The sequence below is a fragment of the Egretta garzetta genome, unplaced genomic scaffold, assembly GCF_000687185.1.
Source record: "Egretta garzetta isolate BGI_Z169 unplaced genomic scaffold, ASM68718v1 scaffold58, whole genome shotgun sequence".
Lineage (NCBI taxonomy): Eukaryota > Metazoa > Chordata > Aves > Pelecaniformes > Ardeidae > Egretta > Egretta garzetta.
The window spans coordinates 19,241-33,157 of record NW_009260613.1 but is presented as its reverse complement, the minus strand read 5'-3'; the positions used below and the strand labels follow the sequence as shown (position 1 = coordinate 33,157).

The window sequence follows — 13,917 nt, the reverse complement described above, 5'->3', positions numbered from 1 at the left end:
GTCCTGTGTAACATGCTCTAGGTGAACCTGCTTTAGCAGGGGGTTGGACTAGATGATCTCCAGAGGTCCCTTCCAACCCTTGCGTTTCTATGATTCTGTGATTTCCTACAGAGCACCAGCTCCCTGGGCTTGTCCCTTCCTGGAGGAGTGACAGGGGACAGTCACCCTTCAGAAATCCCTTCCCTGCTGGACCTCTCTCAACCCACAGCCCCTCTTTCCTCCCTAGCCCATGGGCCACAGAGGGCAGTCTAAAGCTCAACATCAATAATGTAGCACATTTAACCCAGAAAGGTGGGACAGGGGCTTTATCTTAGATGCAGAGGCCACTGTTTTGTCCATCTTTGTTTCTTCCTGTTGGTTAGTTTCAAAGCTGAGTAGCTGTAAGCTCTCACCACAATGCAGATCATTTCCACCATAGATAGAAAATTTCCCTGGTACACAGCACTCCTCACTTTCTTCCAGGCACTCCTGTTTTTATCAACCACCCATGTCAGAGTTTGTTTCATCAAGGTCAAGTGATAAGGAGAGAGTAAGAGCTCAGCTGGGTATCCCCTAAGTAGATACTCTGAACAATTGGAGATACACCAGAATGTCCTGACTACTGCTCCAGAAGGGCATGTGTCTCCCACAAGGGCTCTGTAACATCTGCTCGCCCATGTGGACATCTCAGAGCTTTTAGAGCATCTCAGGTGGCACCAGCTATGTCTATGTGAGCATCCAAATCAAGCCCTGAAACATCTGCTGGGTACAGTGACACTACTCTTAGAAGCAGCCCTGTGTCCAGTAGACTGAGATCTGCCCTCATCCTGTCCTGCCTCACAGGACCTAAAACAGGTCAGTGAATCACCTGCTAAAACTGCATATTTCTCCCTACAAGGTACGCAGGGAGCTTGAAGTGAGCAGTGCAGCAGCTGGCACCCGAAGATGCAGCCCTCCATCATGAGTGGAGAGGTGAAGCCTACCTCAAACACCTCTCCATTAGTGAGATTTCTTTTTTTTTTTTTTTTGGCAAATAGACACATTAGCTGAGAGTCGTCTAGCGGCAAAAGAGCACAACAGATTCAGTGAGGAATTGGTCTTCTTGGTATAATCTCATGCTTTTACAATCCTTCAATGCACTGTATATCATCAAAACCACTCCAGCTTCCGATGAGCTACCTTACACGTACTTTTTCTCTAAGACGCCTTCATCCCATCGTGCAATGTTTTCACTTACATTTTGTCCTACCACATCTGCCCTCCATGCCTCTGGGTCTTTAAATGAAGTTTCCCTGCAGATTTTTATGACTGCCACTTTTTACTGGTATTTTTTTTCTTCAAGAGAGGATAAAAAGCAGCGTCAGTCCAGACGTTCTCTGCAGATGTCAAAGAACAAATTCAAATCATGCTTTAGACATGCTGAATTTAGTTGACCCCCCCATGAAGGATGCAACGCCAGGTATTTCCTCCCAGGAGATCCCAGCTACAGAGCGGGCTGGTACACGGCTGTGTGCACCTCCAGCCACGTGCACCTCCAAACTGTTCTGTTCCTTCCTAGGAAATGTGCTGAAAATGTTTGCTCATAGAAAAAAGCTTAGTGTGTCTTTGTGGGTAAACATTATTTTCAAAGTTTTGGAAACATCCCATTTTGAGCAAGGAAGACAACCCAGAGAAACCAATGGCTGCAAGTTTCTACGACTTTGTAGCAGGTACATTTAATGTGGAAGGGAGTGTTTCTAATTACCAGCCAGAAAATGTGCCTTTAAAACGCAGTGTCCCTTTTTGTACATAAATAATTGGGTCAAAGTTAAAACGCCTTACTCAGTCAAAATAGCATTTGATTATAAATATAAAGGAATATTTCTCCTAAGGCAGGATAAACAATCATCTGCTTGTCAGGCTTTTTCATCTTTTTTAATTTTCACTTTTTTAAACACTTATAGAGTCTTCCCACCAGATCACTGCATAACTTACCAAAACCCTTATTTTTCCTTGTACAGAGAAATACCACAAAAAACACAGGGTTCGTGCACTTCTCCCCCCTTCTTCCCACTGCCATTGCCCATGTGCTCCTGCCATGTCTTCCTGCCCATGGGAGATGCGTAACCTGTGCCCCTGTCATGTCCATGCACAGCTCCTCCTGGCTGTCTGCAGGAGACGGCACACTGCAGAAAACCTTCCTAAAGATTTGGGCTTTCAAACTCCTGCTCAAAGTGCATCTGTGAAGAAGAAATCTGTGATCTGCATGTGGAAAGGAGCTACCCGCTCCACAGATGAATGCACGTATCCAGGAAAGCTAAAGAAGTGCCGTAAATAGGACAGTTTTTACATAGAATTGGTTATGAAGAATCATACCCGGACAGGTGAAAAAGATCCACAGGGCAACTAAAAAGCTATCGGTATGGCAACTCCAAACCAAATGTAGCTGACATAACTCCTTAGTGCATAAATGAATTTTTCTCAGAATTACATTTGTTTAAAGGGAGCTTCACAAAGTAGTTTAAAAAAGTCTGGTTTCCTGTAGTTTTATTGCAGTCTAACGCCACCTTGCTCTCCTGCCTGTTCCAAGCAGTGAAATGATAACGCGCTTGCTTTGAATATCAGCATGCAGCTCCTTCACTTGGTCAGTGCTAAATTTCTTTTACTGGTTCCTGGGTTTATTTGGGTGATTATTGTAGGCTTAGTTCAGTCAACTTTAAACAGGCAAATTCTTAGCCCTATCTATCTTCTGCATTAGCCTTGTGCCTAGAACCTCGAAAAATGCAGACTATTTTCATACCATTGCATATCAGACAAAATATAACATTTCCCCTCCTTTAAGCCAAGCTAGCATTACCCCTCACATCGGTGCTCCATTGCTCTTATCAACACTAATTCCTACCCTCTTAATCTCTACTCCTCAGAAGAATAAGATTAGAAATCTTCTGAAAAAGGGGGAAGACTGAAGAATTGCCAGTAGTCCTCCAAAGACAGAGACTCTGCATCCAGTTCTCAAGACTTTTGTGTTTATGGCTCTGTTTCATACGGCATCTTTCCTTACAAAGTCCAGCAATCTAATACTTAGCGCTTTCTTTACAAGGAGGCACTATTTTTTCTGATTTTTTTATCTTTTTTTCTGATTCTGGACTTAATCAAAGACTATTATCATCAAGCCATTATTCCTTTCTATTATCTAAATTAAGCAACAGAAAATGGCTCTAAATATACCTGGCTTAGTATCTTTGACTGTGTTTTTTACGTTGACTTTAGCTACTGGAATTTGGGCTTCTTGGAAAAGCAAAAAGGACCAGCAGAACAGAAACCCAACTGAAATGGCCATAGTTGGAGGCAGGAATATAAATGTTTTCATTGGCTTGTTTACTGCAACAGGTAAGTTTTCTTAAAGGACTTTTAAAAATTCTTCTTAAAAAACATGCATTACATAGATCTGGGGGACTTTTCTTTCAAAGCAGGTGAACTCCTTTAATGTCAGGGCAGATTTTACCTAAGCGTGGCTTTAAAGGACTATGGTTTCATGAATCATTTTGGGATGGATTCTTCCAAACCTCTTCACACTGAGCAGAACCTAATGTTTATGTAGATTCTTTTAAATTAAAGAGATTAATTTAAGAGTTTAGTTAAGAGTTAAAGAGTTTAATTTAAGACTCTGAAGAATATGACACTTTTCATTAAGGAGGACTGTGGTCTTAATCTTGAACCAGTTTCAGTTATCCAGCATAACAGAAGAATTTTACTCCTGGAACATTCCAGTTCCATGTGGAATAAATTGCTACTCACGGCGAGCATTGGCCTCACTCCTAAAGACAAAACGTTTCCCCACTGACTGCTGCCCTACGCTTCCCTTTTCTCTCCTTGCTGCCTGGCATCATCTGAATTTTGCTTCCCTGCCCCATTTGTTGTGAAGGCTTCCCCAAGTGGTATTTGCCTGGCTAAGACACTTAAGCCCATCTTGTAGGTTTGTGTTCTGACTGCAATGTCTGCTTGCATTTTTTTTTTTCTAATGTCTATTTTGTTAGACCGTGTAAGTGACGCTCATGAAGGGTGGTCTATCAGACACAGAAGAATAACAAAGGCAATGCTGTTTGCTCTGACAGAAGTCTTCCACAGAAAAATGAAATTAAAAGTTAGTATATTCAAATTGCCTCTAAATGTTTAAACATCGATCTTTTCCATGCACACATAGACATATCACATTCTTGAACCTGGGAAATTTTTTAGGGTGAGATTCTAATACAGTTACCTGTACTCAGCAGCACATCTCCCTATGGGAGAAAACTTCGTAAAGCAAATAGAAGCGTGATTAAATACTTGTATGAGAAAGAAGTTCACAAGTTCTCAGAGTGTTCTACAAGACAAGTTGAGAATTTGTGTTGTAATTCTTACCCTTCCATCTTTCGTGTTTACAGCCACCTGGGTTGGAGGAGCATATATCAACGGCACGGCTGAAATTGTCTACCTGCCTTCAAAAGGACTTCTGTGGGTCCAGGCACCTGTGGGATTTGCCTTGTCCCTTGTTATAGGTAAATAATTCATGTAATCAGGACACATAAGCTTTAAAAAATATCCTATGAGTATATTAAGATACGTAACAGAGTATGGAATACTTTTTAAAGGCGATTTTGTTTCTTCAGCCTCCCATATATGCAGAATAAGCATTTATAATGCTATCCTCTAAACTGAAACAAAATAAATTGGGGTGGCTTGGAGCTAATTTAGAGTTTTGCCTGCTTGGAGCAATTTATAGGTCAAAAATCTCATCTGAAAACTTTAGAAACATGTGGCTATGTGAATATTGCTTTTCTATCATGGTCTCTTATTCACAAACTGTTGAGAGTATTGGTGTAATTTTATTTTTTTCTTTGAAATTTCTGTGTGATGAAATGCTACTATCTTGATTTTTTCCCTAAAATGCATTCTTCTGAGTAGTCTCATCTCGGGATGAATTTGTAGTGCATCCAGCTTATCCCGCTTTACAGCTGATCACTATTTTGCTGAAACTAAGCTAAGTTTGCAGTGTCCTATACCTAAAGATCACTGCATAACTTACCAAAACCCTTATTTTCCCTTGTACAGAGAAATGCCACAAAAAACACAGGGTTCGTGCACTTCTCCCTCCTTCTTCCCACCGCCATTGCCCACGTGCTCCTGCCGTGTCCTCCTGCCCATGGGAGATGCGTAACCTGTGCCCCTGTCATGTCCATGCACAGCTCCTCCTGGCTGTCTGCAGGAGACGGCACACTGCAGAAAACCTTCCTAAAGATTTGGGCTTTCAAACTCCTGCTCAAAGTGCATCTGTGAAGAAGAAATCTGTGATCTGCATGTGGAAAGGAGCTACCCGCTCCACAGATGAATGCACGTATCCAGGAAAGCTAAAGAAGTGCCGTAAATAGGACAGTTTTTACATAGAATTGGTTATGAAGAATCATACCCGGACAGGTGAAAAAGATCCACAGGGCAACTAAAAAGCTATCGGTATGGCAACTCCAAACCAAATGTAGCTGACATAACTCCTTAGTGCATAAATGAATTTTTCTCAGAATTACATTTGTTTAAAGGGAGCTTCACAAAGTAGTTTAAAAAAGTCTGGTTTCCTGTAGTTTTATTGCAGTCTAACGCCACCTTGCTCTCCTGCCTGTTCCAAGCAGTGAAATGATAACGCGCTTGCTTTGAATATCAGCATGCAGCTCCTTCACTTGGTCAGTGCTAAATTTCTTTTACTGGTTCCTGGGTTTATTTGGGTGATTATTGTAGGCTTAGTTCAGTCAACTTTAAACAGGCAAATTCTTAGCCCTATCTATCTTCTGCATTAGCCTTGTGCCTAGAACCTCGAAAAATGCAGACTATTTTCATACCATTGCATATCAGACAAAATATAACATTTCCCCTCCTTTAAGCCAAGCTAGCATTACCCCTCACATCGGTGCTCCATTGCTCTTATCAACACTAATTCCTACCCTCTTAATCTCTACTCCTCAGAAGAATAAGATTAGAAATCTTCTGAAAAAGGGGGAAGACTGAAGAATTGCCAGTAGTCCTCCAAAGACAGAGACTCTGCATCCAGTTCTCAAGACTTTTGTGTTTATGGCTCTGTTTCATACGGCATCTTTCCTTACAAAGTCCAGCAATCTAATACTTAGCGCTTTCTTTACAAGGAGGCACTATTTTTTCTGATTTTTTTATCTTTTTTTCTGATTCTGGACTTAATCAAAGACTATTATCATCAAGCCATTATTCCTTTCTATTATCTAAATTAAGCAACAGAAAATGGCTCTAAATATACCTGGCTTAGTATCTTTGACTGTGTTTTTTACGTTGACTTTAGCTACTGGAATTTGGGCTTCTTGGAAAAGCAAAAAGGACCAGCAGAACAGAAACCCAACTGAAATGGCCATAGTTGGAGGCAGGAATATAAATGTTTTCATTGGCTTGTTTACTGCAACAGGTAAGTTTTCTTAAAGGACTTTTAAAAATTCTTCTTAAAAAACATGCATTACATAGATCTGGGGGACTTTTCTTTCAAAGCAGGTGAACTCCTTTAATGTCAGGGCAGATTTTACCTAAGCGTGGCTTTAAAGGACTATGGTTTCATGAATCATTTTGGGATGGATTCTTCCAAACCTCTTCACACTGAGCAGAACCTAATGTTTATGTAGATTCTTTTAAATTAAAGAGATTAATTTAAGAGTTTAGTTAAGAGTTAAAGAGTTTAATTTAAGACTCTGAAGAATATGACACTTTTCATTAAGGAGGACTGTGGTCTTAATCTTGAACCAGTTTCAGTTATCCAGCATAACAGAAGAATTTTACTCCTGGAACATTCCTGTTCCATGTGGAATAAATTGCTACTCACGGCGAGCTTTGGCCTCACTCCTAAAGACAAAACGTTTCCCCACTGACTGCTGCCCTCCGCTTCCCTTTTCTCTCCTTGCTGCCTGGCATCATCTGAATTTTGCTTCCCTGCCCCATTTGTTGTGAAGGCTTCCCCAAGTGGTATTTGCCTGGCTAAGACACTTAAGCCCATCTTGTAGGTTTGTGTTCTGACTGCAATGTCTGCTTGCATTTTTTTTTTTCTAATGTCTATTTTGTTAGACCGTGTAAGTGACGCTCATGAAGGGTGGTCTATCAGACACAGAAGAATAACAAAGGCAATGCTGTTTGCTCTGACAGAAGTCTTCCACAGAAAAATGAAATTAAAAGTTAGTATATTCAAATTGCCTCTAAATGTTTAAACATCGATCTTTTCCATGCACACATAGACATATCACATTCTTGAACCTGGGAAATTTTTTAGGGTGAGATTCTAATACAGTTACCTGTACTCAGCAGCACATCTCCCTATGGGAGAAAACTTCGTAAAGCAAATAGAAGCGTGATTAAATACTTGTATGAGAAAGAAGTTCACAAGCTCTCAGAGTGTTCTACAAGACAAGTTGAGAATTTGTGTTGTAATTCTTACCCTTCCATCTTTCGTGTTTACAGCCACCTGGGTTGGAGGAGCATATATCAACGGCACGGCTGAAATTGTCTACCTGCCTTCAAAAGGACTTCTGTGGGTCCAGGCACCTGTGGGATTTGCCTTGTCCCTTGTTATAGGTAAATAATTCATGTAATCAGGACACATAAGCTTTAAAAAATATCCTATGAGTATATTAAGATACGTAACAGAGTATGGAATACTTTTTAAAGGCGATTTTGTTTCTTCAGCCTCCCATATATGCAGAATAAGCATTTATAATGCTATCCTCTAAACTGAAACAAAATAAATTGGGGTGGCTTGGAGCTAATTTAGAGTTTTGCCTGCTTGGAGCAATTTATAGGTCAAAAATCTCATCTGAAAACTTTAGAAACATGTGGCTATGTGAATATTGCTTTTCTATCATGGTCTCTTATTCACAAACTGTTGAGAGTATTGGTGTAATTTTATTTTTTTCTTTGAAATTTCTGTGTGATGAAATGCTACTATCTTGATTTTTTCCCTAAAATGCATTCTTCTGAGTAGTCTCATCTCGGGATGAATTTGTAGTGCATCCAGCTTATCCCGCTTTACAGCTGATCACTATTTTGCTGAAACTAAGCTAAGTTTGCAGTGTCCTATACCTAAGTTGCCATTTCTAACTCCAGGAATTATTGGACTATTATTATTGAGGTTCAGCTGTCTTGCCAAGACCAAAGTTTCTTTCAGTCCACACTGAGTTCTACCATAACTCTGCAGGGACACGGGATGATTAAAGCAAGGACACCCGTGCAGACCTTGCACAGGAATTTCTAAAAGAACAATAACCTTTATTGTCAAGTCAGAGAAAAGAGTCCAACTGACGTGAATATGAGTCAGGCTTGGAAATATACTGCCAGCATTTCTTATGTGAGTAATTCTTACTAATGAAATTGAGGAGTGCAGGTCTGATCCTGCAATCTTTACTCAGGTCAGTAGTGCTCAGACAAGCAGCCCTGTTGGCTTCAGGGTTAGGCACAATACGTATTCTTTGGTTTTAATGAGGTGGCTGTACGTCTGAAGTCTAATATTTAGATGAAGGCGGGTGGGACTCAGCTCAATGCGCAGATTAAAACAGTATAGTTCTGGGAAGAGACAATGAAGCCACCAAAATGAAAATGTAACCAGAAAAGAAACATATATCAACATGTTGCATCACATGGCCAAGGACAAAAGTTTGTCTCTTTTTTAGCCAAATATGAGTCTTCAATGACTCACTCTGCCTACTGGCATTTTCCCCAGGAAGCATTTCAGAAAACTTTGTGTCTCAAGTTGGTAAGTCATTGGAGTCATAGGAGACTATATGTGGGTGTCCTCTGAGCTAAGCTCCTGTTACAGTCACACAGGTATCTTATGCCATTTGGGGTGCCCTAGGGGGTCCTACCTGGCCTCCAGCAGCCACTCCAGAAAGATACAGGTCCACCAAAAGCGGAGGGTCATATCTGTCAGCTGTAAGCAGACATCCTTTATAACCTGAGACTTTTCAGATAGATGAAACCCCACATTTAGGCAAGTGAATTGAGGCCCCAGTGTCTGTCTGGCTGCATCATTCTCTAGGGTCCATTATGTACAAATTCCACACTCACTATACGGGTCCGATACCCAAATACTATAGTATTCTTACTTTTTTTTCCTGGAATATAATACATGCTAAATTCTACCAAAATGTCATCACTTCTGATAGGTGGTTTCTTCTTTGTAAAACCAATGAGATCCAAGAATTATGTAACAGTGATGGATCCCCTTCAAGAAACTTATGGGAACGTGATGGGAAGCTTGCTCTTCATTCCACCACTGCTAGGAGAGGTGTTCTGGTTTGCAGCTATCCTGGCATCCCTGGGTAAATATTTTGCTGTTACACTTGTTAAAGGTCATGTGGCATAACTATCGGAGTATAATACACACAAGCATTTCTCATTTCTGGAAAATATGTTTTTAGGTTTAAAACAAATGACAGTAGTATATATACATGATATTATAACAGAGAGGTCTGGAAATATGAGTTAGTGCCTTCCTTTTGCCTGTGGGAGAGCAAATGTAAAAGGCAAGGGGCCTTGGCAAAGGCCATGCAGCAAGGTAACAGCAAGAGCAGAAAGGGAACGTGGGCTCTCCTGAGTCCTTACTCTGCCCACTCTCTGTAAACCATGTGCTTCTCATACAGGTGTGGTGTGCTGGCATCAAGGGAATAACATATCCTTATTTATTCTGTGTTTTGCACATATTAAATCTGTCTTAAAATACTTGACTGCTGTCCTTGTCTGCAGGAGCAACAATGAAGGTCATCTTGGATATTGGAGGCTCTTTGGCTATCATCATCTCAGCATGCACTGTCATCCTCTACACTCTACTGGGAGGCCTCTACTCTGTTGCATACACAGATGTCATCCAGCTGGTTTTCATTACACTCAGCCTGGCAAGTCCTGTGCATTTCTTTGTTACCAGCTTCCTAACTAAGGGAAAAAAATCCTGCTCTTCTTTTCAGTATGTCTCAGACCAAAAATAGCTCTACCAATACTGGCCCTTACTCTACAGTTCTGCTTCAGGAGAACAAGTACCCTGAAATGTCTTACAGTCCTTACGCATTTCAGAGAGTGCTCACACAAGCTATTGGCCTTGCTGGGTGAACATGGCTGCTCACAAGGTCTGTGGAACAAGTCCAGAGCAATCTTGTCTGGAAAGGAGAGACATGTGTCTACTGAAGGCACTAACTGACCTGAATTACAGACTCGTGTTCTTGATGATGCCATGAACCAGACATTGTTTCATATGTATATTTAGAGTAAGGAAGGGGGAGAAAGGAAGACTCAGTCTGGGTTTAATCTTATGTAACTGTATGTTCTACATCAACCTTAATTTCAATATCTGAATAGATCTAGGAACAGAGACCCCAAGGAAAGGGTTAACTATTTCCGTTTCTATTCTAGTGGGTCTGTATCCCCTTTGCCCTGGTGAACTCTGCAACAGAAAGTATTTATTACACTGCAACTCATCAATTTTACCAAGACCCTTGGATTGGGAAGATAGAAAAACAGTATCTTGGAAGGTGGCTGGATGACTTCTTCTACCTGGTATGGAATATTTCTTGGACAGGTGGTTGGGAGGAGAGATTGTGCAGGGACTTTGTGTCTGGAAAACTTGTGGGTTCTTCCATCCAGGAGCCCTACGTTGCACAGTTGGCAGGGGCAGGATGATGTGTAAAACCTTCTCTCAACCACTCTGCAGCACACTGAATGGACTGGGGAGATCCAGGGCTCAGCTGTGGGAAGAAAAGAAGCAGTAGGGACACTCCATCCTTCATGCATGTGAAGGAATGTACCTCTTGAGTAAGACCATCCAGGCAAACAGTTCCACTCCTGGCACCTAAATGAGGCATTTGCTACCTCTTGAGAGGTTGGTCTTGCAGCCTCAATAGTGTGCTTTTAACATAATTATGTAAAATTCCCTCTATTTGAAAAAAAAAAAAAATCAAAATGCCACAACTGCAGGTCATCAGCAAGCATGGTGCCATTGGTTCCACTGCACAACTTCAACTTTTGAGCTACCAGTATAACCAAGATTATGGGAGGTTGTTACGCTCTTGCTAGACGAAGCTTGAGCTTGTTTGGTGAGGACAGAATCTTTAGATTTTATCTGATGAAATTTGTCTCCTAAGAAAGTGAAAATAGTGATTTTATTTTTAATTTTAGATTATACTCTAGTTAAGCTTGGCTAGATTTTTAGAAAAGTTGCATTCCTGAGTAACTTCTCTTTTCCTTCCTCTGTGCCTGTTTCTCAGTCTGCCAAACCATTAATACGTTTTGATCAAAATTTCACATCCACCACAATGAAAACAAAGGAAAAGGACACCCTCAACCATCAGAAATATTATCCTCAATAGTTAAAGCTCGGCAACATTTATGCATTCGAAATAAGAGTTTTATAACAGTAAGGGTTATCATCCATCTGAGTGGATGGATAATGCCCTACAGCAGCCAGCAGCCTGGTGGGTACCCCTGGGAACATCTGAATGTTTCAGGTGCTTGGGAGCATCCCGTGGCAAACTTACTTCCAAAGAGTGCTCTCTGCTGCCTCACCGGGACAGGCAAGGCTCATCTCCTACCTCTCTGGACTTGGGTGCTTTTTAATGGCCATCCCCTCTGTGCTCATTGGTGCAGTTGCAGCATCAACAGGTAAAACTAATTGTTTGTCTCTGAATAATGAACATGTTTTTGTCAAAGGTGATTAAAATGGGATCCAAAGAAGTCCTGATTTAGACTTCAAATTACCTAGTCCTGTGTACCTAAAAGAGTAGCCCTGGCCACCAAGCTAGGTGATCTGTACCAGAAATGTGGAGTCCTCTGAGGTTCAGTGCACAACGACCTAGAGACATGGTAACAGCCCCAAGACCTGTTTAAAGCTATTTCATTGCAATGAAATGGCTTTTCATGGACCCTGTGTTGAGGAAAGATGAAGTCAGACCCTGTAAAACCCTGTGTAATCCTATTTTCCAAGAAATCTTATGCTTGCTTCTGTTAATGCCTTCTGTATGTAAGACCCAGAAATATTACTACAGGTTGTTAACAAGGTTCTGAAGAAAACCTGCTTGAAGGAATCAAGAAGTTCAGCCCTGTAAACTCACAGCCCTTGCCCAGGGGATCAGTCCTGTGTTTGCTGTGAGCAAGGGTTAAAGAGCAGCCAGGTCACAAAATGTTTAAACAAATTGGTTGAACTCATTAATTAATCTGTCACTAGGGGCATCAGAGCAAAAATCCCTTCTCCTCACAAGCAGGGTCTAGAAGGTTAACCTTTACCTATCCCAGTTCTGGAAACACAAGAAGCACAGCTATTTCTATAGATGCTACTGGGGAAAAGGAAAATCTTTGATCTAGGGAGAGCTGCAGCATGCAAAGGGGAACCACAAGAGATCATAAGAGAATCCAAAAATTAATCCAAGTCCTGAAACACTGAGTGGGTCTCAGTCCTTAGCCCTGTGGAAAGGCAGCTTCAAAGACAGCAGAAATGTCAATCAAAGATTTGCTGTGACTTTTCCTTGTTCTGTTTTAAAGACTGGAACCAGACAAGCTATGGTCTTCCAAGTCCACTTGAGAGGGGGGAATCGGCGATGATACTGCCACTTGTTCTACACTATCTGTGCCCAGCATACATCTCCATTGCTGGTTTGGGAGCCATCGCTGCTGCTGCAATGTCTTCTGCAGATTCAGCTCTTCTCTCTGCTGGCTCCATGTTCGCTCACAATATCTACAGGAAAATCCTGAGGAAAAAGGTACTTGGTTACAGCATTCAGTAGGTTTGGTGTCAGGAAAGATGTTTTTGTTTCAAGACCGTCTCAAAACCAGTCTGCGTGATCTGCAATTAGAGGTGTCTGTCCTTCAGCTGCAGAACTGAATTTCGGTTCTGGATATGTCAGGGGTGTTCATATCCCTGGTAGGGGTACAAATAACCAGACGGGTGAGCTTTGCTCTTTATAAAATTACTGGTATAAAGTTTGGACTAGGATATTAATGGAAACAGCGTAAAACCATGACCCTTAAAATTACAGAGGGCAGCTCCATCTCCAGGGGCACCTGCCTTGGGCAACGGCTGGTGGCAAGCACTGCCTGAAAGCAGTGAGGGCTTGGTGAGAACCAGCCCGGGGCAGGGCAGTGCAGGTCACCCCGCCAGTAAACGCCATGTCTGTAATGTTACAATCTCTGTTTTACAGGCTACGGAGATGGAGGTCTTATGGGCCATGAGGACCTCCATGCTGGTGTTTGGGGCCGGGGCTGCCGGTCTGGCTTTTTACTCCAGCTCCATCTATGACCTCTGGTTCCTCAGCGGGGAGCTGGTGTATGCCCTGCTCTTCCCCCAGCTCTGCTGCACCCTCTTTTTTCCCAGCACCAACACCTACGGCTCAGCTGCCGGCTTCTTGGTTGGGCTCCTCCTGAGGCTGCTGGCGGGGGAGCCTGCCCTGAGCATCCCCCCCATCATCTGCTACCCATCCTGCTCCCTGGTGAATGGGACCTACAGTCAGCTCTTCCCCTTTAAAACATTCACTGTGCTTCTCACCTTGGGGACGATCATTGCTGTTTCATACCTGGCTGCGTTTGTGTTTCAGAGAAACCTCCTTCCCCACAGGTGGGATGTTTGCAACATCACAGGGCACCCTGGCACCCTCATCCCCCTGCAGCAGATGGAGAAACAGATGGGTTCACCAACGGTTGCACTAGAAGAGAATCATGATTAAATGTGGGGCCTCGTTTGAAAGGTCACAGTGCATTCAGCAATTAGAGTATGGCACAAACTGCATCGTTCTTCCCTTTGCTTACTCCAGTAATGAATTATTTAAAGTCCTCACAGAGTAATAAAGATGCACTCTGTTCATCCAAGCAGAATGTGTGAGCTTGAAGTCTGCAGTGGTTAAAGGCAGGTGGTGATGGAGCATGATCTTGTGGTGGTGACCATGGGGC

At 42.1% G+C, this 13,917-nt stretch overlaps 1 protein-coding gene across 1 annotated transcript; it reads left to right on the top strand.

Annotated features, from left to right (window-relative positions):
* Positions 1–6,243: 6,243 nt before the first annotated feature.
* LOC104131719 (high affinity choline transporter 1) lies at positions 6,244–13,694 on the top strand. Its single transcript, XM_009644923.1, has 8 exons — positions 6,244–6,421; positions 7,459–7,572; positions 9,156–9,311; positions 9,736–9,884; positions 10,396–10,539; positions 11,487–11,640; positions 12,517–12,734; positions 13,173–13,694. The coding sequence occupies exons 1-8, from the start codon at positions 6,244–6,246 to the stop codon at positions 13,692–13,694; spliced, it is 1,635 nt and encodes a 544-aa protein (XP_009643218.1).
* Positions 13,695–13,917: the final 223 nt, after the last annotated feature.

Coding starts and splice junctions, on each gene's coding strand:
- LOC104131719 (XM_009644923.1), top strand. CDS start 6,244: ATGGCTCTAAATATACCTGGCTTAGTATCTTTGACTGTGTTTTTTACG. Junction 9,885..10,395: donor TTTTCATTACACTCAGCCTG/GCAAGTCCTGTG, acceptor TTTCTATTCTAG/TGGGTCTGTATCCCCTTTGC. Junction 12,735..13,172: donor GGAAAATCCTGAGGAAAAAG/GTACTTGGTTAC, acceptor TCTGTTTTACAG/GCTACGGAGATGGAGGTCTT.